The 25640-nt window shown below is 43.3% G+C and overlaps 1 protein-coding gene across 4 annotated transcripts; it reads right to left on the reverse strand.

The window, feature by feature from the left end:
- Positions 1-612: 612 nt before the first annotated feature.
- Positions 613-25640, reverse strand: VGLL3 (vestigial like family member 3). Of its 4 annotated transcripts, XM_051778978.1 has the most exons (5): positions 25380-25640; positions 15943-16198; positions 10274-10509; positions 10009-10190; positions 613-3722 (listed from the first exon to the last, which is right to left on the reverse strand). In XM_051778978.1, exons 1-5 carry the CDS (start codon positions 25470-25472, stop codon positions 3653-3655), a joined length of 837 nt encoding a protein of 278 aa, XP_051634938.1. In that variant the 5' UTR covers positions 25473-25640; the 3' UTR covers positions 613-3652. The 4 variants fall into 4 exon arrangements, with proteins under 4 accessions (XP_051634938.1, XP_051634936.1, XP_051634934.1 ...); XM_051778976.1 differs by having other exon boundaries at positions 10009-10509; positions 15943-16195; XM_051778974.1 differs by having other exon boundaries at positions 10009-10509.

Below are 25640 nucleotides of genomic sequence, written 5' to 3' on the forward strand. Positions count from 1 at the left end.
TTTCTCAACATTGGTAGGAACAAATAAAATCCTGGACAACTTTAGGAGTTTAGTATGTCGATTTTCTTGAAATAAAACAACAATCTCCCTATGTTCTCCCAGAAATAGCGACACAGTACAATATGTTTTATAAGCCCTCTCAAAATGAATCATCCACTTTCTCGGGACAGTGTCAGAACTCATTGCACATAAAAAGAATGAAACAACTCCTTTAGTAACGCATTAAGACACGTAACTTATCTGTGACCTGATTTTAAGGGCCTTTTTTTTCCTATCTGCAGAAACTTGAGCAGTGTTAACATTTCTGTTTCTTTCTCACTGCCACCAATTCTCCACAACTGCAACGTTGCAAGCGAGCGCTCCCCTCCTCTTTCAAGAACAAAACCATCGCAGCATCTGCTTCTCATAAGCACATTTGTGCGTGTGTGTGAGAGTGTGTATACGAGAGAGAGAGAGAAGTAAATCTGCTGAATTTAACTTAAAAGTTTGTCACAGGGAAGGATATTTTTTTTTTCCCTTTTCCACCCTCCGAATTGTAGAACACAGAAACAGGGCTACTGCTACACACTTGCACTTTCAACTCACTTGTTAGCACAAGGGACAGTTAGGGACTGAGGGAAAAGAATTTAATTTATTTAACTTCCAGAGGCAGCTGACTGGTGCAAGAATGGCTACAGATGATGGCAGGTTTTAATTGGCACTTGCCTCTCAGAGCCTGCAGAGCAATAGAAGTTCCTTCAGCTCACTCACAGGTTCAGCAGTGGAAACTGGGCACAGAACAGCAGTCCTCGAGGTGGAAGATGGAAGAGCTTCACCACTTATTCATCCTCCCTAACCAACAGCTCAGTAATACAGTCCAGAGAGAGATTCCAGTGCAAACTGTCAGCCTGGGTTTTTTGTGTCCCATTTTGCTTTGACATCCACAGGGAACTGGAGGAGGTCCCTCATAGTATGAACTTGTGAAGAGGAAGGCAATGAACAGACTGCTCTTGCTAGACTTCAAACTATTTCAGGAAGTCAAACACACTACACCTCAAAAAGAAATGTTGCCTTTTCTTTTGCCTCTCCTGCCACCCAAAGTCTCTCTCCCTGAAGTTTATTGAGGGCATATTGTTTCTTTGCCTTCCAGCTTTGCCAAGTCCAGGGAAAAAAAAAAACAAACAGAAAAATACCTTGGATTTTTTTTTTCCTCCCAGTATTTCTAATACTCTCAGAATTCCTAAGTCAGAACTCTTATTCTTGAAATATTTCTTGAACTATCCTGTCCTGATAAGACAGTGAACTGTGACAGCTATTACTACATTCCCTTCCATACAGTTTTCCCATAGCGTGACGAATTTATTGACAAACTGAGAAGCCAGCTCCACCAGAGCAGCAGTAATATATAGCACTGTCATGAGAGTGAAATTTATTAAGAGAAAGAAATACTGATGGACTATAAAGATGAGGAAAAAAACCCCACCACATTTAATTCATCATCCCAACACAAACTATAACCCCTCTATTTTAAAGCATTATTTAAGCATAGTCCATTCAGCAGTTATACATTGCCTCACACTTCAAATAAGATATATATATATATGTATGTATAAGGGTATTGCCAAATTGTGATATAATTCTAATGCCTCCAGTGCCAGCACGTCAAGTCCTGTCATGTGACAAGGGAGAACGCTCAACACCTCATAGGATCAAGTTCAAAAGGGCTGGAGTGAAGCAGCAGTGCGGGGAGGGAGCCCTGAACCCTGGAGTGGCATGCACATCCCAACACCCCCCTCCCCTTTCACACGCAGATCCATGTGGTCTCCACCTGACAAAACTACATTTACAATGCTCAGTGCCTTGAAATTAAACCGTTTCTTATCTCAGCCATGCCATTACGTCTTGGTTTCCACTCAGCTGGTGTGTCTTTCAAAAAGGGACGTCTGAAAACAGTGGTAACAAACCACAACACGTTTGAAGAGCCTCGGGAAACATTACAGAGGGACCTTGGGTGCACAGAAAAAGGCAACATCTCCAAGCAACAGTCAGGACCTGGTAACCCAGGACCTGATGCTGAGCTCCACTCAGTCCCACCTAAGCACGTTCTGACACTCGCTGGAGTCCCCATGGGTTGGACACGGAGGCAGCACCGAGGCTGCCAAGGGCGATCTTGCAGCCCTTATTCGGGACTGGAGCACGCTCACCTTGGCTCCAACTAAACTCCTCATTATGCAAGTCAGACCCAAGGCCCGGGCCAGAAAGGGGGTTTTCCCAAACACTGCAGAGGGCCGGGGTTGGATGCGGCCCCGCTGTTTTCCAAGTTTCCAGATTCCTACACCCTGATGGCAGCCAAGCCTCAACGTGTGCACGCTGAGCACGTGCAACCAGTTACGAAACCCAAGAGCTGCAGCTGGGGTCTCACAAGGCCCACAGCACAGCCCGGGTTGGACAAACACACCCTGGAGTCAACGGGAGATGAAAATTTCAGCGCTTTTCTCGAGGTGCTCAGCACACAGATCAGGCCAGTTGAAAACGTTCTGTTTCCACGAGTCGCACGTTTTTAGAAACCTGGCTTTTTTCATTGGTTTTTTTTTTTTTTCCCTGAATATTGATGCTATAAGTCACCACCCCTTGAAATGGCTTATCTGAAAAAGTCCTGCCTATAAGATTGTACTGGTATTTATGAGCACTTTGAGGGCCTGCAACATAACTCACAGGGGACTGTGTTCAACAGCTTCAGTGGATCATAGAAGAGGTCCAAATTTATGTTTGGCTTAAATCCGTAAGAGTATTTGGTCCATTTTGAAAGAATGGATGGGTTGGAAATGCAGTTCCTGTAACCTCAAGCTTCATTTTATGCTAAAGGTGTTTGCGAGTTTCTGACAATCAGCCCAGCACAAAGCCACCTTTAGAAGCAAGAAAAAATACAAATACCCTTACTACAATCTAACATCAGGAAAAAATACTTGGCTGAAACTTTAGGTGTGAATTATACTTGCTTAAGCTAGAACAAAAGGACAAAAACATCAAAATCTAGTAATGTGGAAACGAGGGAGGTTTAGCTCTTTAAAAAGAAAGGAAAGATAGACATTTGAGGTAACAAACAAAAAAAAAAACCCAAAATGCACAAACACGTCACGGACATCTAAAAATAGCATTTTATACATTTTTGCCAGTGCTTCTCTGAGAGCAAGTTCTTTAAACAGAACTTAACAATTTTACAATTTTTTTTTTAAAAAAATATGTCATCCTAAAATAGCCCATCAATCCTTACCCAAACTTTCTGTATTTCTACAAAAATAGATGCACAAAGAGCTACAAAATACTGTATTCCTGAAAGGAGGCGCACTGTAGTCAAGGGAGAGTTTGTTTTTTTTTTCCTGACAATTGAGACTGTTCATAAAAATATCAAGCTGAACAAAACAAAACACTGTTAAAGGAGCAGAAAGGAGTTAGGTTGCCCAGCTGCAGCAGGCTCAGATGAGGAAAGAAAGAGAAGTTAAGTTTCTGGGGTTTTTTCCAACACTGTGGGACCCATAAACGGCCTTACAAACAAAAGGCTCAACAGCAAAACCAAAGTAGTTGGCTCTTCATCTTCATGTGTGTCCTCTGCTCCACTGCAGAAGGAGTCAAAGACTGCTGTATCGCCCACCCAGCTGTGCCGACTCCAGCTCTAGCTGGTCTTAATTTCTCTGCACTTCAGAACCAAGCAGTCTCCTTGCCCTTGTCCTGATGTTGTAGACCTGCATTTCACAAGAAAAAAGAAAAATAATTAAAATTTGGTAGAGTTGTTTTTGTTTTGGTTTTTTTTTTGTCCCCCCCTCCCCGAGCAACCGAAATAAGAATAAACAAGTTTTGATTAAAAAAAAAAAAAAGAAAAAACCCCACAATTTACCATCTTAGTGAACCTGTTAGCAACACTGTTACTACTCCCAATTTTTGAGGCATGGTAAGCTTAAACCACACTTAAGTTTGAGACTGGCTCAAGTAGTTCAGGAACGCTGATAAAATCCTGCATGTGCTTCCTTGTTTTGACCTAACATGGAGCATGGCACGGTATAAAAAACTCTCCAGCAAGATCTGCATTGATAATCCAGTATGCAACAGAGTAATGCTTCCTGACAGGGGCCAGCCACACACACTACCTCCTCCAGAAAAAGCCTGGGACACTCTAGGATCTCACAGTTTCTGTGGCATTTCACCTTACAGAGGAGAGAGGGAAAACGTTCCTGCAGCATGTAAAAAACCCAAATAATTTCACCTACAGAGTGTCAGATTTTCAGCCAAGAACGGCTAGTGCTTCCACATGGGAAAAATTAATGATTTTCAGCTTGCATTTGTTATGAGTTCCTCTAACATTTTCCTTTGTAAAAAGTGAGGACTATCTAATAAATGTGGTGCTATGTTGTGGCTTTAGTATTATAGACTTGGAACCTGTATTATAATCTGGGATTTCTCTGCTCCAGAGGGATTTAATCTTCTCTAGATTTACACCTAACAGGGCGCAAACCTAAAATCCAGACAATAGAAAGGGAGAGGCAGATTAAACTTCCTGAAGAAGATACATTCTTGCTCATTTATAGGGAAAGCAAAAAGGACGGAGGTGCAGGCACATATTTTCAGAGGTTAGTAGGGCGCTTAAAACTCAACAACATAAAACCTGCCCCTTAGTGTTTTGAGCCAAGCAAATCACGTTGTATGAAACGAAGGTGCACTTCTCACTATAAATCATCATTCCTATACAGACAGTAAAGCTCCCCAGTGCTATACTATACAATGCCCTGCTACAGTGCCCCAAGACCAATGCATCAGCTAAGGATTTAGGGGCGATTTCACCACTGATGAGAATTGGTTCAACTCCAGACTTCATCAATGTTGCAGCACGTTCACTCGATATTTAACCTGCCAAAACTGACAGATCCGTGTGCTCAGCACAGATCCCATTTCCGTATTTGATCACCCAGCAAAACGCACAGGAAGTCCCATATATGTTTCCAGAAAGCCTAATAGGCACGAAGGGTTCAGATCTGACAACTACCTCCTTGTTTTAAGAGTACAAACAGTTAAGTATTTAACCATGATCAGCATTTCACGCAGCCGAGCTACAAAGCATTTGATGGTCACAGAAAAGATGACATGGCTCTATCCATGTAAGGATTTCTAAGCAGTGTACAAACACTTCTGTGTCCTGAAGTGAAGAGGCAGGGAAAGCCAAGCACACAGGTATGGCACACCAAACCTTGTCCAGGGGCTTTCTGCTCCATTTCATATGCACTTGTTACCTACTTCTTCAGACTAGAAAAACTGGGATATCCCTCATCTAGAGCACGCCTATAAAAACACTTTCAGAGACTCTTTATTCAGTGAAGATGTCTCCTTGTTGCTTAAGGGCTACTTGTTTTCCTGGCAGCATCATACACAGGCAGAGATGTCAACAAACTGCTGCTACTTTCCTTCAAAGCTCCCTCCAAGTTAGTGATGACAATTTGGGGCTATTTTTCCCTCTGCTGTTCACAATTTTTTAAACAAAGATGATCCCGGAGAAAATAAGGAAGGAAGGAGGAAAAAAAAAAAAAGATAGAGGAATTCAGACAGCAGAAACCTTTCCGAGGATAAAGAAGTCATTTAAGTTCACCAGTGGAGCACTAAAGGCCACCAGAGGCAATGGAAACTTGTAAGAAGAGAAACATGTTATATGGATCCTAGCAGCTTAAAACAAATGACACACACCTGCTTAAGAGTCATTCACCTGACAGTAGCAACTGGTAGAAGTGGAATAACCAGCTGAGCAGATACCTTCCTAGACAAGTATCTTTTCAAGACACAAATAACTGTAACAAGGAGGTTTAAGGTATAGCTGTTAAACCTAAAAAGCCAGAGAAAACAATAAAAAGAAAAAAAAAAAAGCCAAAGCTGCCTTAGCTACTTAGAACTGAATGTGGAACACTTTCCATGCCTTTTCCTCATTACATTCCCACCTCCTTCATGGCAAGGCCATCTGCAGTCCTAACACGGAACCCAAGTGCAACCCTGCTGCTAACAGAGAGCTTTCATTTGCAGCCTGTCCTAAGCAGGGACATCCTGCATGAGTCAGGATTATCACAGGTGTCCCCTGTCTCTGGGACACCAACCTTATAGCTAATTGCCACAGGAACATCGTGCAGTTTCTGTAGGACCATCTAAACAAATTTAATGAGTTGTGAAAAACTCGTGGGATGTGTGTGAACAGAGACAAATGTACAGGAGGCAGCAGACTGATCCCTCAAATTCCATACTCAATGTGTCAAGCTGATGTACAGGCATTTCCAAAAGCAGACTTTCCACAGTTAGCCAAGACTAGAGGATGTTGATTAATTCACCTAAATTTAAAGTTATTCACCTCAATGGGTGTTAACTTTACACAATAAAGAATGTGTCTCTCAATTTCAATAAAGACTTACAGTCATCATATATGCCAGAATCCTGCTTTGCTTTTAGTGTGCTGGGGCTACAGGAAGCCTCCTGCAGCACATCTGTCCAACAGCAGGACAGGATATCCTCCTAGGCCCTGCAGTAGCAAAGCAAGTTGCTCTGCTCTCCTCCCCACAGGGCTGCCTGCAGACCAGGCAGCTGCCAGCCCAGCCAGATCCGACTGATCAGCTGAAGTCCTGGTGAGCAGGACATCTCCTGAGGGAAACACTCATGGCTGTAACCACCAGTTCCACTGCAAGATAGCAATTCCCCTCCCCAGCCCCTGATCTTAAGTGCTGGACTCTGCCTGCACACCCTCCACGTAAACAGGAGGATTTGGCAGACACTGTGAACCACAGCCAGCGCTGTCAGAGCCTGACCTGGCTTTGCAGGGAGCTGTGGTCGAAAGCACAAACATGCTGTGCTTATACCAGTGTGTTTATACACATAAAAAAGTACATATAAGACATACTTTTATGTTGAGTATTACAGCTCAGGCACTTCAGCTTCGGGAAGGCACTATGTACCAGTAGAAACAAAAGTAACAGGTTTTAAGAGATCTTGAGGTAGATCTGCATTTTCTTTAATCCCACTTGGACCAATAAAGAAGCTTCTAAAAGGGTTAATTTGCAGTGTACAATGTTAGGATTAAGCCATATTTAACGGGAATCAGGTATAAATCCCTCTTCATTCTCTAAAACAGGACCATGTAAGTTCAAACAGATGTGCAAGGCAGATCAATACTTTGCAAGCTCAATGAACAGGGCTACACTGATGTCCCATGCAATCTGTTCTGAAACATAAATTCCCAAACTCCACCGTGCATGCAAGGGGAACCTCCTCTTAACCTCTGGAGTGATTCAGCATCATCCGTTCATGAGATCGATTATTTGGCTTAGTATGGCAGAGATGCAACAATGTAGCTGGAAGAGGGTAAGGTTTCAGGCAGCCTGCCCTGATCCCAACATTATCATTCCATTTAATTCGGCATGAGGAATTTTTCAAATGTTTCAGTAATCGCATGTGACAGTAGCACAAGAAATGTGACCCACCATAAGGGAATCAGTTTTTAGCTGCAGAGCTCTGAAAAGCAACATCTAGGTATATACCAAGTGAACTTTTTAAGTATAAATCACCTGAAGCTCCTGGAATCTGATATATTCACAGCTCCACAGGCTATATTCTCCAGGGACATATGAGCAAACACTTTTAGAAGTGATGTATTCTTGCCACTGTGGCCTTACCCTACTCTGAAGAAACCACCTCTGTGTCACTAAAAGCCAGTACACTCTTCCAGGCCCTTCAGTTGCTGGCCTCTCTGTTGAGACAGCTGCCCCACATTAGCATTAAAGGCAACAAAATTCTGTGTGATGTGGAGACTTATCCAGTACAAATCTCCCCCTGAAGTGCATGAAGCAGTAAAAGCTTCACTGGTGCTGGATGTGACTCCCTTCTCTCCCCACAGCACAACACACCTTCCCTGGGTCGACACCTTTTGATGTGCCTTGAGTGCCTGTAACCACAGCACTTGTCTCAACTGCTCGAGCTGCAGAGGCAAAGCTGAAAGGGGAGCTCAGCCTTCCTGCCCTTCCCAGCAAGGAAGGAGAGACAAGTGTGCAAGGAAAGAGGCCAAGTAATTGTAATGTCACAGGCCTCCACTACCTGCTGTGCTTCACTGCTTGCACCCTTGTTGCCAACACTGGGGCTGCCTAACAGGATTTTGCTGTTGTGTTTCGGTGTGTGGTCATTTTGAGCAGACACAAGACAATGATCTGCTGAGATCCTCTGTTCCTGCGAACTAGCCACACATTTCCCCTCTTTCTTTTTCCCCACAGGAACTCATGGGCCAGAAATTAACAGTTCAGACCTTTTCCAGTTCCTCACTGAGCAGCTACATGACATGCAAGCCACTGCCAAATCAGGATCCTGAAAAAACTGGCACCCTACTGCACCTCTCCATAGCGATTTTTAGAAGGAACAGGTAGCATCAGGGAAAAGCTGTATTAGTCCTGTAAGGCAGTGCTAGGACCCATAGTCCTTTTTGAGGTACTGTGCTCTTAAAAGGGAAAAAGCCCCTGGTTTATTCCAGACACTACTACCAATAAAGCAGCAGTAAGCAAACCAGCTTGCACAGCACTGAAACTACTCACAGTCTAGGCTGGACTTAAACCCAAGCCAGGTAGCGGCTTCTTCTGACTAATAATTCCCTACACAGTTCTCAGCTCCATCCCCAAAAGCCTAAGTCAAAGAGCAGAGCTCTGCAGCTGGACTGTTGGGGCTGGTGTGAGACCAGGGGGGGCTCATCCCCTCTACCACTGGCAGTGAAAGTTTCCTCATACTTCAGGGAAGGCAGCTCACTCCCCTCATGGAATTTGTCACAAGGGCAAAACTTGAGATTCCAGTCTGGTTAGACTGTCATTCCATAGCCAAAAGCATAAAATGTATCACTGGTATAGCTGGAAATGTTATTAATAGATATAAATTTCTGCAGTGTTAATAATCCTAATAAGCTTTTTTAAATTTTCTTGAGGTAACAAATGGCATAGTATTTTATTTAGAAGAGATTATTGGTTCCCAGTTGCTTTAAGGGGAAGAGAGAGGGATTTGTATTCAGTTCATTGTATTTCATCTTTAAGAAATTTTTCCCCACTAATTCTTTGTTGCTCTGTGCACCAGTCAAGGTAAGGAAGTGCTTCTCACACACTGAATCAGTCAGTGAGAGCTACCAAAAAGAGAGACAGATACTTTGATGAAAAGGTAATAGAGACGCAAACCTAGTCTTTCCTTAATCAAATAATATACTGTCTTTTAAAGTATTAATCTGCAAGGACTGGGGCCATTGAGATAAATATCAAACAGAAAAAGGAGCCCTCAATAGCACATATGAGCTCCAGGATGGAACCTGTTAGTCACCCAGCACCTGATTGCAAAAGTGAGGGCTGCCAGACTGCTCCTAACACCGAGACAAGAGCCTGCTGGTCAGAGCTCACAGGCACAGATGTAGTTCATGGATGCTGCCCTTTGGTTACAGACCCTGCAGGAAAATAAATCTAATTCACAGAACTCTACCTAGACCCTATAGAAGGATGTTCAGCTTGATGGTGAGCACAGCTCAACCAGCATCTCCACTCTCCTTGTGACACCTGGATACTGCACAGGAAGGAAATGCTGAGCTGTTGCAATTTAGGTAAGATGCAGTCCTCATGTAATGCAAGTTATTAGTTCACTGGAGCTACATTTTGGTGAATGTGCATATGAAGTAGCTGAACAACCTGGGAGCTTCCACATGGGAGTATAATTAACCATTTCCCACAAGATTTAAACAAACAAAAAAACCCCACTGTATCATGTCACAACTCGTTTGGCTTGAATGGGGCCAAGGCAGACAAAGGTATCTCAGCAAAAAGGCAGTGTGTTTCACAGCTCATCTGCCCTGACAGAAATCACAGGAGGGATTCCCACCTGGAAATACATTTGAATACGGCCGAGAACCAGCCCTGCTTCAGCTGCAGGGAGTTCCCTTTTTCCGCTCCAATTCCTCCCGCTAAAACAAGCCACAGACACAATCGAACCTCTTACCTGCATCGAACCCAAAACTCGGCACAATGTCCACTGTTCCGTGAAAGGCTCCAGCCCATGCTGAGGTAGCGCTGGTGACAGCAGCGGGGTCTGTCTTTGTCCCGTCGCACTGGGGAGCAGGAATCCTGGCTGCGCGGACCGACGGCATCAGCAGGGACCCGTACCGGGGGTCGCGGTGCGAGCTGGGATGGTGATGGTGCATGTGTGGATGGGGGTGATGGCGATGCATGTACACATCATGCATGTGTGCATACGAAGGGCTCACCTGAGATGCTAAAGGATAGTGCCAGGATTCGGAGGCAGCAGGGGGAGGAGGTGGGGCAGTCTGATGGAGGCCGTGTCCTGGCCAGCTGCCGGGATCTGCTGTTGGGAAGGTGCCTGGTGCGGTAACGGGGAAATCAGGGTGTACTCCACTTAAGCATGGTGGAGGAGGAGGCTGATAAGAGCTGGTCCAAAATGAAGTTGGGAAACTGCTCCTTTGGCTTGAAATTGCTGAGCTTTCTGGTAGAGAGGAGAGAAATGAAGCATCACTGAAGCTGAAAAACACATTATGTGACAAAAAACCCTCCAGTGATTTGCTACTCTTTGAAATTTGTACTACAGAACTCAAATCTCTTCAGTAATTTTAGAAATCACAGGACAGCTGAGGGAAGAGGGGATCTCTTGAGATCGCCTAGTCCAATTCCTCTGCTCAAATGGGGTCACCTGGAGCAGTCTGTCCAGGACTATGTCCAGTCAGATTTTAAATAAGATCCAAATTCCACAGCCTCTCTGGGCAACATGTTCCATGTTTTATCCACCCTCAGCAATTACAAAAAAACCCCCAACAAAACAAAAAAACAACCAACAACAAAACAAGTGAAAATAAAAAGTTTTATTGTGTTCGGATGGAATTTCCTGTTTTCTAATCTGTGCCTATTGCCTCTTGTCCTGTCACTAAGCATTGCCGAGGAGAGCCTGGCTCTCCCATCTGTCTCATTTTCCCCCCATCAGGTTTTACACATACTGATAAGATCCTCCCAAAGAATATTTTTCTTCTTCAGGCTGAAGGGTCACAGCCCTCTCAGGATCTCAGTACAAGAATTATGAGGAGAGGCTAACTCCTGACCAGTCCAGACCATATCATTTAGAAAGGCAGCTGTTGTGGCTGTAAATGCACCTGAGGACAGAGAACCAGGTTACACTACAGAATAGAAGATATTTGGCTAAAGGAAGAATACCACATCTTCTCAAACTGATTGCATGCTTTGATGGTATAAAGATCATATCTAACAGACCTTATGTTAGCCCCTTATAGAATATATCGTGTTGCCCTGCACCCAATAGGATCATAGAAACAGAAACCTCTATGTAGCTCTAAGAGGTTTTGGTCAGAAATAAAAAAGACTCACTGCTTCTTACAGCTAGGGCTCAACTTCTATTTAAATAGATTCAAATACCTCTACATTATGAAATCACATTCTAAAAATTCCTCTCTGGAAGGAGCGGTTACTGTTTTCGATGTGTAGGAAAGTATTGGCACCTCCATCCTCACAATCCTCTTGCCAGCTCATGTTAGAAAGTACTGCTTCGTGCAATATGTCTCAGCTCAAATAGGGCTTTTTTTTTTTTTTTGGTCAAAGATGGAAACATAAAAACACAGGACTTCACCTCTGATGAAAGAACAGTCATAAAAATAGCCTATGGAGGAACAAAGCCAGGGAAGTTTAATATCTGATGAGGCGAGGAATCCTCTGTTCCTCATATAACTTTTATAAAAATACTTTTTTTTTTTTTAAATGACCTTTTGTTTTGCTTTGTTTAATAAGCAACTGGAATGAGACTTGGGTGAAGACACTACTGAGAATGAACAGATTCTTCAAATGCTCCTGCCTCTGAACTTTGCTTATACAAAAATAGTTTGGAAACCAAAACTTAGACGTGTTTTCTGATTCTATCACTTGGACAACTCACCTCTCTGTTTTAAAATCCACTAAAATCACAGTATTTTTTCCACACGTCAACTGGCTTTGATTTAGGCAGTTTACTGAGTCTGATTAACTTCTTATATTGGACATAAACTTTGCAAACACACCATGGACTAACACAGAGGATGTTTTGGGCCAAAATGCTTCAGAGGCTGCAAGCTTATCTGGCAACTTGTACTCCAACATGGTTTTCTTCAAAAGGCTAGGCTGCTTTTAGCAATGTATTTCTATTGCAACTCATGCTTGAAGACTGGAGAGAGTTTCAAGCATATTTTAGAAGCCTCAACGCCCCTCCAAAGTTGGTATTGTTGCTTGTTTGTAAATCATTCCTTGTTAAAAGGGATTACATTGAGGTGGAGAGTGCTTATGGTGATGTCAGCTGGGCTGACACAAAAAAAGCAAACCCAAACTTCTCCATGCCCAGTCTGTTGTTTTCCACACTGCTTAACAGAGGAGCACAGCTTGATAATGCTCTGCCAGTATTCTGGAAACAAAACCTCCGTAATCGAGAGTTTTTGAAAACTATCTGGCTGTTATCTGCATGGAAAAGCCCTAAATCCAAAGCACTGCACTTCAAAAAAGCACAGAAACCCACAAAGTATCTGCAGGACAGCTTTAATACCAGGAGAGAACACTTTAAACCACTGGATTTGCCAACATGAATTCATCCCAGATTGCATAGCAGCTTGGCTTTACCAATCATGCAGGAGGTCTAGGCCACAGAAAACATGCTTGGTCACCTCCATTTTTCAAACCTGTGCACATTTCACAAAGCCACTGCTGCTGTCAGACACTGCCGCGGACCAGCCCCCACCAAGACATCACTGAGGCCAAGCTCACTGCTCAAGGCCAAGTCATGTCACTGGAGACACAGGGCCCAGCCAGATTACACAAACATGCCAGAAAATTTCATCCATCCCGAGTGCTCAGAGATACTCAGCCTCTATAGAACACGGCAATGGAGAAACAGCCACCGTCCTTGAGAAAGAAAAATAAATAGAACAAAATCTTGCACGGGTTTTCGAGAGGGGAGACGAAAAGAAGCATTTAACAAAAGCTGTTTGCCAAGAAAGATACTTCAGTCACCACAATTTCCTACCCTAAGTACAGGGAGGCAGGGAGATGGCAACGTCTCGGATACCACGAAGTGGTAACTGATGCAAATGTTCGCGGTGGCTGACACATGCACCGAAAATGTGCCAAAGCGCGCACGCCGTGAAGGAGACAACGTGTGGAACTTCCTGCAGCACAACACTGCTCCTCAGTCAGGGCAAGAGGAAAGAAAAATAAGAAAGGAAAACCAACCTTTCAGCTAGGAAAAAATACATTGATGAAAACACCATCGGTTTTAAGGTACCTTTAGTTACATTAGTGCCTGCAAAAAGACACCTAAAATTGAATACTCAAAGTCCGTGTTACTGGACCCTATTGCAGGGAACTATATTTTATCAAAAAATCAGTTTTCAAGTTAACGTGAATAAATAAACTGTTCAGTATTTTCAGCATACAAATGATGAAAACTTGTTCTTTTCAGGACAACGGGTTCCGTTTTCTCTAGGTAAGCAAAATCCTTCCTCGAAACAAAACAAAACCAAACCCAACCGATCAAACAAAAAAATCCCAATAGCACTGCAATGATAAAAATCAGAGTTTGTGTTTTCATCAGGACACCTTAAAAAAACCCCAGAAAAACCAAACCCAAAGATGAAAGGAAAAAAAAAGGCAAAAAAAAAAAAAAAAATGAAAAATCATTATTAATCCCTCATTTCAGGTAAAGGAGAAAACACAGTGAGCTGGGGAGCCACTTCATGCTCACACACTTTCCACTTAAATTTGTACCTTCCAAAAACAGCTGTTGCAAAGGTTTTTTTCCTTTTTAATTTATCTTTGAGTAATAAACTGACAAAAATTCCGACTACCCACGGAGGTCATTTATAAAAGAACTTCAAGCTAATGGTATTTTAACCTCTTTAGGTAGTGGGATACAAATTCACATTCACAGAACCATAAAACCGTTCGGGGCTGGGAAGGGACCTTGAAGATCACCCTAGTTCCAACCCCCCTGCTATGGGCAGAGACACCAACTAGAGCAGGTTGCTCAGAGACCCATTTATTTGCTGTTAACCGAACATCTCTAAATACTATATAAACCAGAAGGCCAAGGTGCTGGCATTGTTCCTTCCCACTGTTTTCAAGGAGGCATATTTCAGAAACTCATTTGGGACTGATAAAATCACTGTCAGCTTCTCTCCTCTGAAGCAGCAAGTGCCCTCAGCTCTCTCAGTGTCCACAGCCCTGCCCAGCAGCCTCCCTGGGGATTTTCATACCACTTCAGCAGGTGCAGCAACAGCAAAGGGCATATCTCCTTACTTTATTCCCAGAAGACTTTCAGGACATGCAGACCTCCATTCCCCACTGAGGGCACGGGGCACATGGGGTTAGGAGGCAGCGTGGCTGAAAAACCCTTACACCAGGCCACCCTGTCCCCTGCAGAACCCTCTGGGGATGGTTGTGCAACCATGGGGGGAGACAGGGAAAAAGAGTTGGGTGTGTCTGAGGTCAAAGACAAGACACACAACCCCTGGTATGTCTCTAAGCTCAGTGAAGAGGGCTTGCTATGGGCAGGGGGTCTCTGGGGACTGCCTTGATCCCATCTCTAAAACATTTATAGCCTGTCTGGGCCATTTATAAACGCTCCAGTCTCCTTTTTAGTAAGCATAGGTTCAATCCTGCTCTCAGTCGAGTCAACGGAAAATTTCCCATTAACGTTAATGGTCCCGGCTCAAGCCATAAATTCCTCCAGCTCCCTAGCCACTTGTGCTGACCTTTGCTTAAACTTCCTCGGATTTGTCATCATCCTTCTGGAAAGCAAGTCCTTCTGTGCTATTTTTCTCTCCACAGTAGTTTCCAAAAATCCCATCTCTTCAATATCTGTGACTTTCATCAGTGCGGTCTCACCTCAGCGTCGCTGATTATGAGCGCCACTGCTCCCACACAGATCCCACTGGTATCTCTCTCACTCAACCTGATGCAAGGCCACTGCTCACGCTGCTTAGTTTGTGTCCCTCTGTCAGTCCACATAAGGATGTGATCAGAAATAATGCAGCTGTGGATCTGAAAAACTACCTACACCTCCACATTCAGCGATGGAAACAGCATCTTACTGGCAAGGCTTTCTTCAGCCACCAATTTTGAAATCTTACCTGCAAGGTCTACCCAGAGCATCTGGCAAGATCTGCTCTCTGTTACACTGATGCATAATGCACATAAGCATTTATATGCACGACCAGACAGAAGCGTTATGACACTGTGCAAATGCCTCACAGATTCTACCACATTTCTACTCTCTGCTTGGAAGTAGAGTAGTGTCACCCCCGTTTTAAAAGCAGGAAGCTGTAACATCAGCCATCTCTCTCCCATGAGCAGGCTGCAATGCACCACACCACATGGTTGCAGCCACAAGGGCCAGGGCTTGCCCCCCAGCCCATTCCAGCCTGTGCTGGCTCCTCCCCACTTGAAAAGCAGCTGTGGATGAATCCTAATCACCTGGCAAAGTCACCCGAGAAGGCTGCATAGGTTTCCTCACGTCCAAGGCCAGAATCCCAAACAGCTTTTCTCTTTTCTCACAGGCCAAGTTTCACACTTGGAGCTTAAAAAAAAGAGCCTCCGACCTTGCAGGAGACTTTTATGAAGCTGCGTGAGCTCTGCCCCATCCCGTCCAGGCCTTGGCAGAGACAGGGGTTATGGCAAGAGTGGGGGACGCCTGCTTCTTCCATGCCTTTGGCCCCCATCTCCCCCTTTAACACTTCACATCACTCAACTCCAGAAGCTCTGCGGTTCTTTCAAGTTTGAGGGAGAATTTTCCACCTCTACAGAGGGGTGAAATTTCAGCTGCAATGCAATATCTGTTACCGCAACACAGACCGAGTCAGCCACGCCAGAGAGAGCAAGTTATTGCTCCTCTTACCTCTCCACAGAGGACTTAGCCCTGTCTTGCTCTTGGTAAGGGCAGTTTCTGAATTGAAGCTACTGGCTTGGCTCAAAGCTCTTGAGAAATGTTCGTCCACTACTGAACCAATGTCTCCCTGGAAGTAAGTGAACAGGACGCAGCGAGAGTTAAGGTACTCCATCTCGGCAGGCTGGTCTTTCTCATCCTCCTCTTGCTTGCTGGGAAGGGTCACTTCCAGAGACTCCTGCATCTTGTTGTACACAGCTAACTTCTTCTGGGATTAAAAACAGAACAAGAGACGTATCAGTGATGGCATTCAGCGGAAGATCAACATATGGTTTCTTTAACGAGAAATAACTGAATACACTGAATATTTATTTCATAATTTAAGTGGGACTACCAGGATATTTCACGCTGGCATTTCACAAAGAAGAGAATACCAGCGTCCACTTATGAGCCTCTATCCCTCTCACACAGATGGACCTGCTTCTCAGGCATGTTTCACAACTACAATTTATCAGCAAGAGCTTTCACCCAATACTTTCAAAAGAAAACAGGCAGGCTCTAACAATTCCTTCCTGACTCCTACTTGGAGAGGACATTCCCATTAATGAAGCCTACAGAGGTCAAGTCAAGCTCTGTGGAAGGGTGTCCAGACACAGGGTGCCAGAATTTCACCCATCTAAGTGAACATACCCCAGATTTTGCCGGCTGTGCTCTCCCAGTTGCGCGTACATGGCGCTCGAAACTCTCCTCATTTATCCATTTATGAGGAGGTAAAGACGGGAGAATTTCGTGCTTCCACAAATGCATAAGTTTTCACTCATTGCCACGAAAATTTGGCAATTTTAAAATAAAGCTATACTTTAGGGTAGTGATTGGGGTTTGGCTGGGGAGCTGAGGTCTTTTGTTTTGGTTGGTTGGTTTGGGGTGGTTTGTTGTTTTGAGGTTGGGGTAAGAGGTGGGTCGTGGTTTTTTTTCTTCCCTTTTCCTTTTTTCTTTTTATTTTTTACACACAAGTTTCTGGAAAAAAAAAGGACAAAAATTTCAAGTAATAAAAAATTACACGTGCGATCTGGGGAAGGAGAGAGATTGATAAGTCTGCAAACATATGCAAAAGAAATGCACCTCAAACCAAAAACACAGAGAATCATATAAAAAAAAATAAAAACCGCACAAGCCATCTGTGAATGGCTATTTCAGAATTTTCTCTCTCTCTTTCTCTCAAATCAAACCTAAATGTCAAAATAAATGTGTGTGAAGATCCCTTTTGCACGGAACATATTTTTCAGATGTTCCACTCTACAACTGTTTTCACAGAAAAAAAAAAAAACAAAAAAAAACTTTCCCCACAACAGTCAAGCTGCAGGAATCACAGCTTTTAGCTAGCCAGCCATTTCCACAGCTGACTTTGCACACAAGCACTTTCAGGAACCCAAAAACAACTACAGCACATATGCAGAAGTATTTCATAGCATTTCTATAGAATTACAGTTTGACTTCTCTTTAATGGTTTGCTTGGCAGCTCTCTAGAGCCATCAGAATCTCTTTAAGTTTACGGCTTTTTTTACCCTTTTTCCAGAGTAGTTCTATAGAAAAAGTTAAGCAACTGTACAGTCTATAAAGTTTCACTTATACAATAAACACGCATGTCTGAATTAAAAATAATTGAAAGTAATTTCCTGATCTTATGTATCATCAATACATTTACCGTCGGTGCTTTGTAAAAATCACATAAGCCGATACAAATTCTCTCATCGTAATGTAAAACAAATACTCTGGGGCTAAGTCTTAATTATGAATGGTTATTTAAAAAAAAACAAACAAAAAAACTGTAAGGAAGAGCTATTGACAAGTAGAATTAAAACCTATAGTACTAAAAGGTCGTAACAACTAAAGGATCTATGTGACATTCCAGTAACTGATAAATGTAAACCAGCTCAGTAATGCCATTAATTCAGGTGCAATGAGGGTCGTACATAATTTTATTTCAGTTTGGGATATTCAGGCAAAGGGCTGGAATTCGAGTAAATCTGTGCTTCACAAAGCAAGTTATAGCATGGCTCAGCTTAGCGCAGCGTTACTTATTTAGACTTTCAGTTTTATCCCAAGATCCTACAGTATATAAAGGAAAAACTCTGTGATTCACACATAAAAAACCAAAACAATTAAACACGAGGAAAAAGCAAATTAAAAGTTTTACTACAAACACTAAAATCTACTAAAATTGTTAAAATGAAGCACAGCCTGAAGCTCTGAAACATATTTTTGCAAATGCAGAATTTGAGGTAACCTATTTTTTTTTTTTTGTAAACTCTTTGTTCATTTATTACAAAATTTACATCTCCAAAAAAAAAAGTCTCCTAATATTTGTTCCTGAAAGGGAACAATTGGAAAATGAAATGGAAAATCTGTTCCTAAGGTATCACTCATAGTGAGCTTCACAGTTTTGCTTAGGCAATCATAGAATGATGAGACTTGAGTAAGACAGAGATGGTTATAACAATACTGCATATATAGGAGACACACAGATTAGAAATATGTAATAAATCTACCTCAGTGACTTCATCATTCTAAAAGGTGCACCATAACCAAGAGCCTCTTAAAAATGCAAGACAAGTGGTTGGGGAGGGTGGTTTTCTCATTTTTGGTTTTGGTTGGGCTTTGTTTTTATAAGTAGAGACAAAGCACAAAAGAGATCTTTACAGAAGCCTAAACAGGCACCAACCTATTACAACATCTCAGGTGCAAGTGTATGTGCCAGACCCTGAATAATGTAACACACTTTAAAAGTTGACTTCTATCATTACAGGTACAGTACTTGCATCTATCCTGCAGCTATGCAAATGCATGTACAAAGCACACAATTATATACAGAAACACACTGTTTAATACAGCCCCTGGCTTGACTTGGTTATCAGGAAGGAAGTCTTTCAATGTTCCTATACAGGGACTGGAGCTCAGGAAATTAAAACTTATCTCCAGAGTCGCTTCTCTGTGCAGGAATGTTCCCCCTTCCACAGCCTAAGAATCTAATTCATTTTCCATTTCAACTCTCTTCCCTCCCCTCCAGTCCATGGGCAGTCATTACAAGATGCTCTGAGCACTTTCTTCTTTCAAAAACACCAAATCTGACCTTTTTTTAATGTAAAAAAAGACAGGAGGACTGATGAACAAGTACAAGGCCTTGTGCATGGACTGAAGTTTTGACAGTGAAAAGTTTACATTTTGTGGTGAGTTTTCTGCAAACGATGAGAGTTCTAAACGAAAAGATTTTTCAAAACAGCATCAAGCCTGTGATCAGACATAAGTATAATTAATTTATATTTCAGGAAGAAATTATCAACCTGTAATTGCAAAACTCTTTAAATGAGAAACTACAGTGAGATAAAGTGACTCAACCAGTTTTCCTTGTATGTAATATATATACAACCTTTCCATTGTATACATCCTCTAATAATATGGGGTTTTTTTCCCCCAACTCACTAAAAACAGCCTGTTTGCACAAAAATTCCCTAATTTTTGTTCTGACCTTAATCTTCTCATAGCACTTCTGACTGCACTTGTGTGAGTGGAAAAGTGTGCAAGATCATCAGCTGCTAAATGAATTTGTCCCAGCATCGTGGGGTGTGAGGGCACAAAAACAATAAAACAAACATCAGGTTAGGTTTCTGATAACCAACCTGGGCAAGTCCAGTTTCACTTGTACTTTTTCATACAAACAGTTCTGGCATATATTTAAGCAGCCAACAGTGTCTGTAGATCACAATGCTACCCCCTGTCAACGTTCAATACTTTTATATTAATGAAATCTACCTCTCCCTTCCTTACAAATTAGAGACTGATATCAAGCAGCCTCTGAAAAACAAAACAAACACACAAAATCTTGTCTTGGCCAAAACCCAGAATACAGAATTTAAAGTTGGCTGAGCATACTAGGAAATAGGGAAATTCAGAGTCTACAGCACCTGATGCCAGCTTAGACCACAGACCCCAGACCCCAGTTCATGGTTGAAGAGGCACAGCCTCTGGGGAAACAGTGCTGTACAGCATGGGCTGAATTCAGCCTCAATCAACACTTTTTTTTATTTCATATATTCACAAACAGGCTCTTCCAAAGAAAATTTAAATCCTTAACTGCGAGTCGTAGAATAAAAGGAAACTAAAGGTCAATAGCACGTCACCATTGATATGGGAATATTAAAGAGTAGGTTTATGCTGAACGAGCATCATCCTGTCTTCTAAGGAACACTGACCACTTTTAAAAGGCTTGTGGTCCAAAATCTCACACAAAATCCTCGCCTTGAAGATTCCTGTTATTTGCTGACGTGCCGTAGCCAGAACCAAGCGAAACGGTTCCCATGCAGTGAAGTGCTGGCCACATTAAAGCCACTGGCAAAAGTCCAACTGACTTCAAGGGTCCCAGATCTCACCCAGGGTGTCTGGTAAAAATGTCAGAACATTCCTCCTCACAACTTGAAATAAATTCGCTTCCAGTTGAAACCAGCTAGTAGGCAGCAAAACAGAAAAAAAACCAAAAAAAAACCCCAAAAACATTGACAAACAAAAACCAACTACACTTTAGAAAAGAGAAAGTTTTAGTTCAGCCAAGTTTGAATCACATTCAGGCTAGTTCTTGTTTTTCACATAAGCTGGTTGCCTATTCCTACAACTTATTATCTCCATACATGCCATCATAACAGCATATGGTCCTTTACGCTCCCAAGCACGAAAGTCTGGTGTGCCTGTGGCCACCTGTTACAGATTTTCCATTATGAGAGAAAGAACAGGAACCAAAAATAAAGAATAACTACACTGAGGAAACACTATATGACCCTCTCCTGAGAAAAAGGCTGTCATTTGACATAAGCTGCTGAGAAGGAATTCCAGCAACAAACTCGAGGCAAATCACGGACAGTTCCTCCTTTTGTGGAGCTGTCTGCCAAGCAGGCTCCTATTGATAACATAGAAAGTATTTAAGGAAGAAGACAATTTCAAGCAATCAGGGCATCAAATGCTGGGCCTGAAAGCAGTATTTATGGCATGCCCTGAAAACACGAAATAACTTCTATCTGCACAAATAAGCAAGGCAAGAGCTTGTTTTCAGGTGAGCCACTGGATTTGCTCCTGCTATGCTCTGCTAATGGAAGGAAGTGGTGAAAAAGGAATGAATTTATACATCTTTTGCTGTACATGCAAACAGAGGTGTACCAATAAAGTCTAAAGGTCTATTTTTATGTAGGTAGAGGAAGATCAAGTAGAATTTGGTCCCAGTCACAGTGACAGAGTAAAGCAAGCCAAACTTTTAAAATCAGCAGTGTCTTGTAGTGTTAAACCAAACCAACAAAAACCCACACACAGGGGAAGACTTAATCCAAGTTTTACATCCCGCAATTCTGAGAGTAGCCTTAAAGGTGAGTTATACAGGTCTGATTCAGCTTCCAGAGAAGTCAGTAGCAGAGGAAACACCAGGCCTCAGGACTAGCCTTGAGAAAGAATCTGAACTGCAAAAGCCACTCTCTGTTGTTATCTGCTGTTAAGACACTGCCACACAGCATAAGCAGTATAATAAGCACATCCTCAGAAGTTGTAAGCGCATGACACAAAGAACTTTACTGAAAAAACAAGTTGCAGTACATGAACTGGGGTTTAGCTACAGCCAGCTGACACAGCATTACACGTGACCTGTCCTCGTCTGCAATGTCGATAGTTTGGAAGGAAGAGCTGAGTTAGTGACCTAATTTGCTAATGAAGACAAGCCCTTATCTGGAAGAAGTCTGTCTACAGCACTGCCAGCACTTGAGCATATCACAAGTCTTTATGCAAGACTCTGATTTAGCAAGGATGGTGTTGGCTTAGATGTTGGTTTACATCTACATACCATGGAGAAATTCCAAAACTACCATTTACTGTAACTTCCCATTTCAAAAGTCTTAAGCTCAGGTGTTAGTGAGCCAGGGTGAATCCTGCCTTAGCCTCAGCTCTGCAGCTTGCTGTACCTGGCCTGACAGGACACGACAAGCCGTCACAACGTGCCAAGAACACAATGGGATTCTTCAGCAATTATTTGTTTCCAAAGCCTCTTCGAATTCCGTTACACCCATTCCTCACCCAACCCACAGGAAAGCCAAAACTCACTGCTGCAGCTGCACAGCCCCTCGAGAGTGCACGACGAGGAGTGCTTTAACTTTGCCATTCTGCAGGGTTTTACCCTCACGCAGGCACAGATCCTCACCAGACACAGGAACGCGCCCCCATTCTGACATCGGCACACACTCGCTCCCATCTTTTGGCAAAGTATGGAAACCCCGATTTATCTGTAAAATTTGGGCCACACCCCATTTTCATCAGTTCCTTCTGGCATCATATGGAGCAGGTATACAAACCATATTCCCCTTACTTCCCCCTCCAGCAAACACACTGGACTTGAGAAATCTCAAAGATCTAAGGTGCTAAGCCTCCACTCCCATTAACGTTCAATAGGAATTCAGGCTTCAGTCCATTAGGGGCTTTAAAATAAAATCCCATCTAAATTATTTGCCAGCAAGTCCTTTCCTGGCTAAGGATCGGTGAAAGCTAAGTTTCCAGAAATTCTGCCTTTCATTGCAAGGAAAAAAATCAGTTCTCTGCTGATTTTAAGGGAGGAAAAAATACAGACACAGAAATGTGGAAATGACTTCAGAGTGGGGAAACTTTAAAAAAGTATGATGAAACATCCCCTAAACAGACATTTCTGCACAACCCAGGTGTACATTAGTCCATCATTTAAAAACAGTCTGAGACCTCTCATTAAAAACAAAGAAAGAAAGAAACAAAACAAGACAACAAAAAGGAGACAACCATTTGAACACCCTTCGCTGCAGAGCAGTGACACAATGCCAGCCCCTTGTTGAAGGCACTTCTCCTGACCCCCATATGCAGCATGAGACCTACAGAAACACGATGAGCTTGGCTCTCCAGAGAGACACCACAGCCCAGAACTGGAGCCTGTACATCTGGAAGGGCAGCTCTGAAGCTAAGGATCTGCTTTGCTCTTTAATGGATATGAAAGTGATGCAGAAAGCTGGCATAACCCATTAGGTGTTTGAGATGGCTTTACTACACAACACCTGTAAAGATGCAACAGTTTCAGTTACAGTAACACACCTACATCTCTCACTGAGAAAGAAAGGAAAGCCAACAGAAACAGCACAGAGGAGCTTTCTCTCAGAAAACAAACCAAAAGACACCAGAGTAGTACAACACCACTGAAAAATGCTTCAGTGGAGTCCTCGGATATTTTAAGGGTGAGGTCCACTTTATCAGCTCCAATGCAGAGCTTTATTTCTAAGATAGCCCACTAATTCATCTTCCCTCGTTGTTATTTTTAAACCACCGTTTTTTAATTCCAGCAAAGAGGAACATTCTTTAAAATGGTCATCATCCCCATGAAGAACACAGCAGCATTTTACATGGTGAACACATGCGTAAGAAGAACCAAAAACCTGGCAACAGATTCTTCATCCTTCCTTCTTACACTCTCTACCAGTTGATTAAATGTCTCTGACAGGACAATTCTGAAGGAATAGAAGAGATTTGCAAAATGTCACACATTACCCAAACAATAAATCTTTTCGCTATGAATACAGATGCATGAGGAGTTCATTCTATGTTTACTTTTTCAATTTAGAAAACATTGGAGTCAGAGAAAAATACATAAACTGCTCTAAAGTTAGCAGCTGCTAGAATCAGAGGGCACAGCACTCTTAGTTCAGCAGCAACAGCTCAGTTTTTCAGTCTGACATTTAACTAGAGTGGGAAGACCCTCCAGCTTCAAGTATTTCAGGAAAACTGGTGCAAACAGGATTGACTAAACCAAACTGTCAATAACGTGTAGGATAGCCGTGTTTAGAAAGTTTTTAGGTGGAAATGGAATAAATGGTGTCAGCCAAGACTCATGAGCTGTACTGGCTCATTAGAGCTATCTATGTTTCTTGCCTTGCTAATCTACCTCCACTTGATAAATAGCATAACCCATGGGAACTCAGTTTATCCAAAATTATTTCAAGAAACTTCAGTTTTTATTATGGTGCCTCTGGGACATTTCATATACAGTGAAGGAGAAACTTCATGATTATGCTTAAAATTAAAAAGCAATTGCGCTTGAGCACGACACAGCTGCTAACGATCATTTAATAGATTTTCACTTACGGCGTGTTCTATAAATCTGGAAGAGAAATACAGACCATCACCTCCAGACTTATAGGTCAAAAAGCTCAAGAAAGTTTCAATTGTAGTTTTCTAGGTCTCTTGTCAGAGAGTCAGGTTATTAGAGATTATTTATTTATTTTCCATCCAAATCACACAGGCTAAGAACCACAGCTCCACATATTCAAATACAAAGTTCATAAGTAAAATTATTGAATAGATAGAAGGTTCTGCAAGCTGTGACCTAGACGAGAGAAAAAATAATTGCAAAGGCACGATGCGACAGACAGAACTCACAAGTTTTCCAGTGAACAACGTGAGCAACCTGGACAAGTTCACTGGGGTATCATTTCTGCAAACAGGCTCTGTCTCCCAACAATAAAGGAAAAAACCCAAGCAATACACGATAGGAATTTTAATGTTTTAGCCCATACTCGTGTCTCCCAGGCAAGTTGATATTAGGGGTCACTTCCCATGTACGGAGAAAACAATCTTCATGGATAATAATGATAAAACCTTATGGAATGCAGCAACAACCAAAAAATGTATTCTCAGATGACTACATTAGGGCCAAGTCAATATTAGTCCCACTTCACCCACGCACTGCATAGTCTAAAAATGCTGTCAGCCTGATAAGAATTTCCTGATTCACTTAAAAAAAAAAAAAAAAAGGGAAAAAAATACATCTGATCACCAAATTCAGCTGGAAACCCGCCGGAGACGATCTTCCAGGAGCGCCGGGGTGAGCGGCGCGGCGCGCCCCGTCCGTGGGGAGCAGCGCGGGTCCCCTCCCGCCGGCGGAGGGCGGAGGTTCCGCCCGTCTGCGCGCCCGCGGGGCGAAGGCGCTGCTCAGCGCCCGCAAAGGGAGGGTCGTCCAATAAGGAACGACGGCGGAGCGAAGAGAGAGGAAAGGGGAGAAAAGAAATAACTTTTTCCCCCCTCTGTCCCGCTCCCGCCGAGCAAGCCAACAGCCACCCCCCCAAACACAAGAATTTTTGGGGAAAATATTTTTGTCGTTTAAAAAAAAAAAAAAGGTCTTACCAAGCTCCGTTGCTCTGGGGCACCCTCACCAGCTCCCCGCATCTCCAAATCAGGCCGGGGGCTGCAGAGCGCATCGCTGGCTGGCCGGGGCGGAGACCTCAGCCCCGGCCAGCCAGCGATGCGCTCTGCAGCCCGCTGACGGCGGCGGGGAAGGGGGAGTACGGGGGGCAAAGCACCCCAAAAAAACCCCCCTCCACCTCGCAGCCCTCCCCACCGCAGCGCCTCACCTGCGCGCATCCCGCCGCGGGCGCGGCCAGATAGCGGGGCGTCCCGCACGCCGCCGGGGCGGGCTGCTGCATGGCCACGTCCGAGCAGCTCATGGCCGCGGCCGCCCCGCGCCACCGCCGTCTGCCCCTTCCTCTTCTTCTTCCTCCTCCTCCTCCTTCTTCTGCTCCTCGTCCTCGGCGCGGGGCGGCCCCGGCGAGGCGCCGCGCAGCTCCGGCCGCCAGCGCATCTTCGGCGGCCGCCGCGCCCCGCGCCCGCACTTA

This window comes from Manacus candei, unplaced genomic scaffold (assembly GCF_025592945.1).
Source record: "Manacus candei isolate 608988 ecotype Guabito, Panama unplaced genomic scaffold, ASM2559294v1 h1tg000014l, whole genome shotgun sequence".
Classification (NCBI taxonomy): domain Eukaryota; kingdom Metazoa; phylum Chordata; class Aves; order Passeriformes; family Pipridae; genus Manacus; species Manacus candei.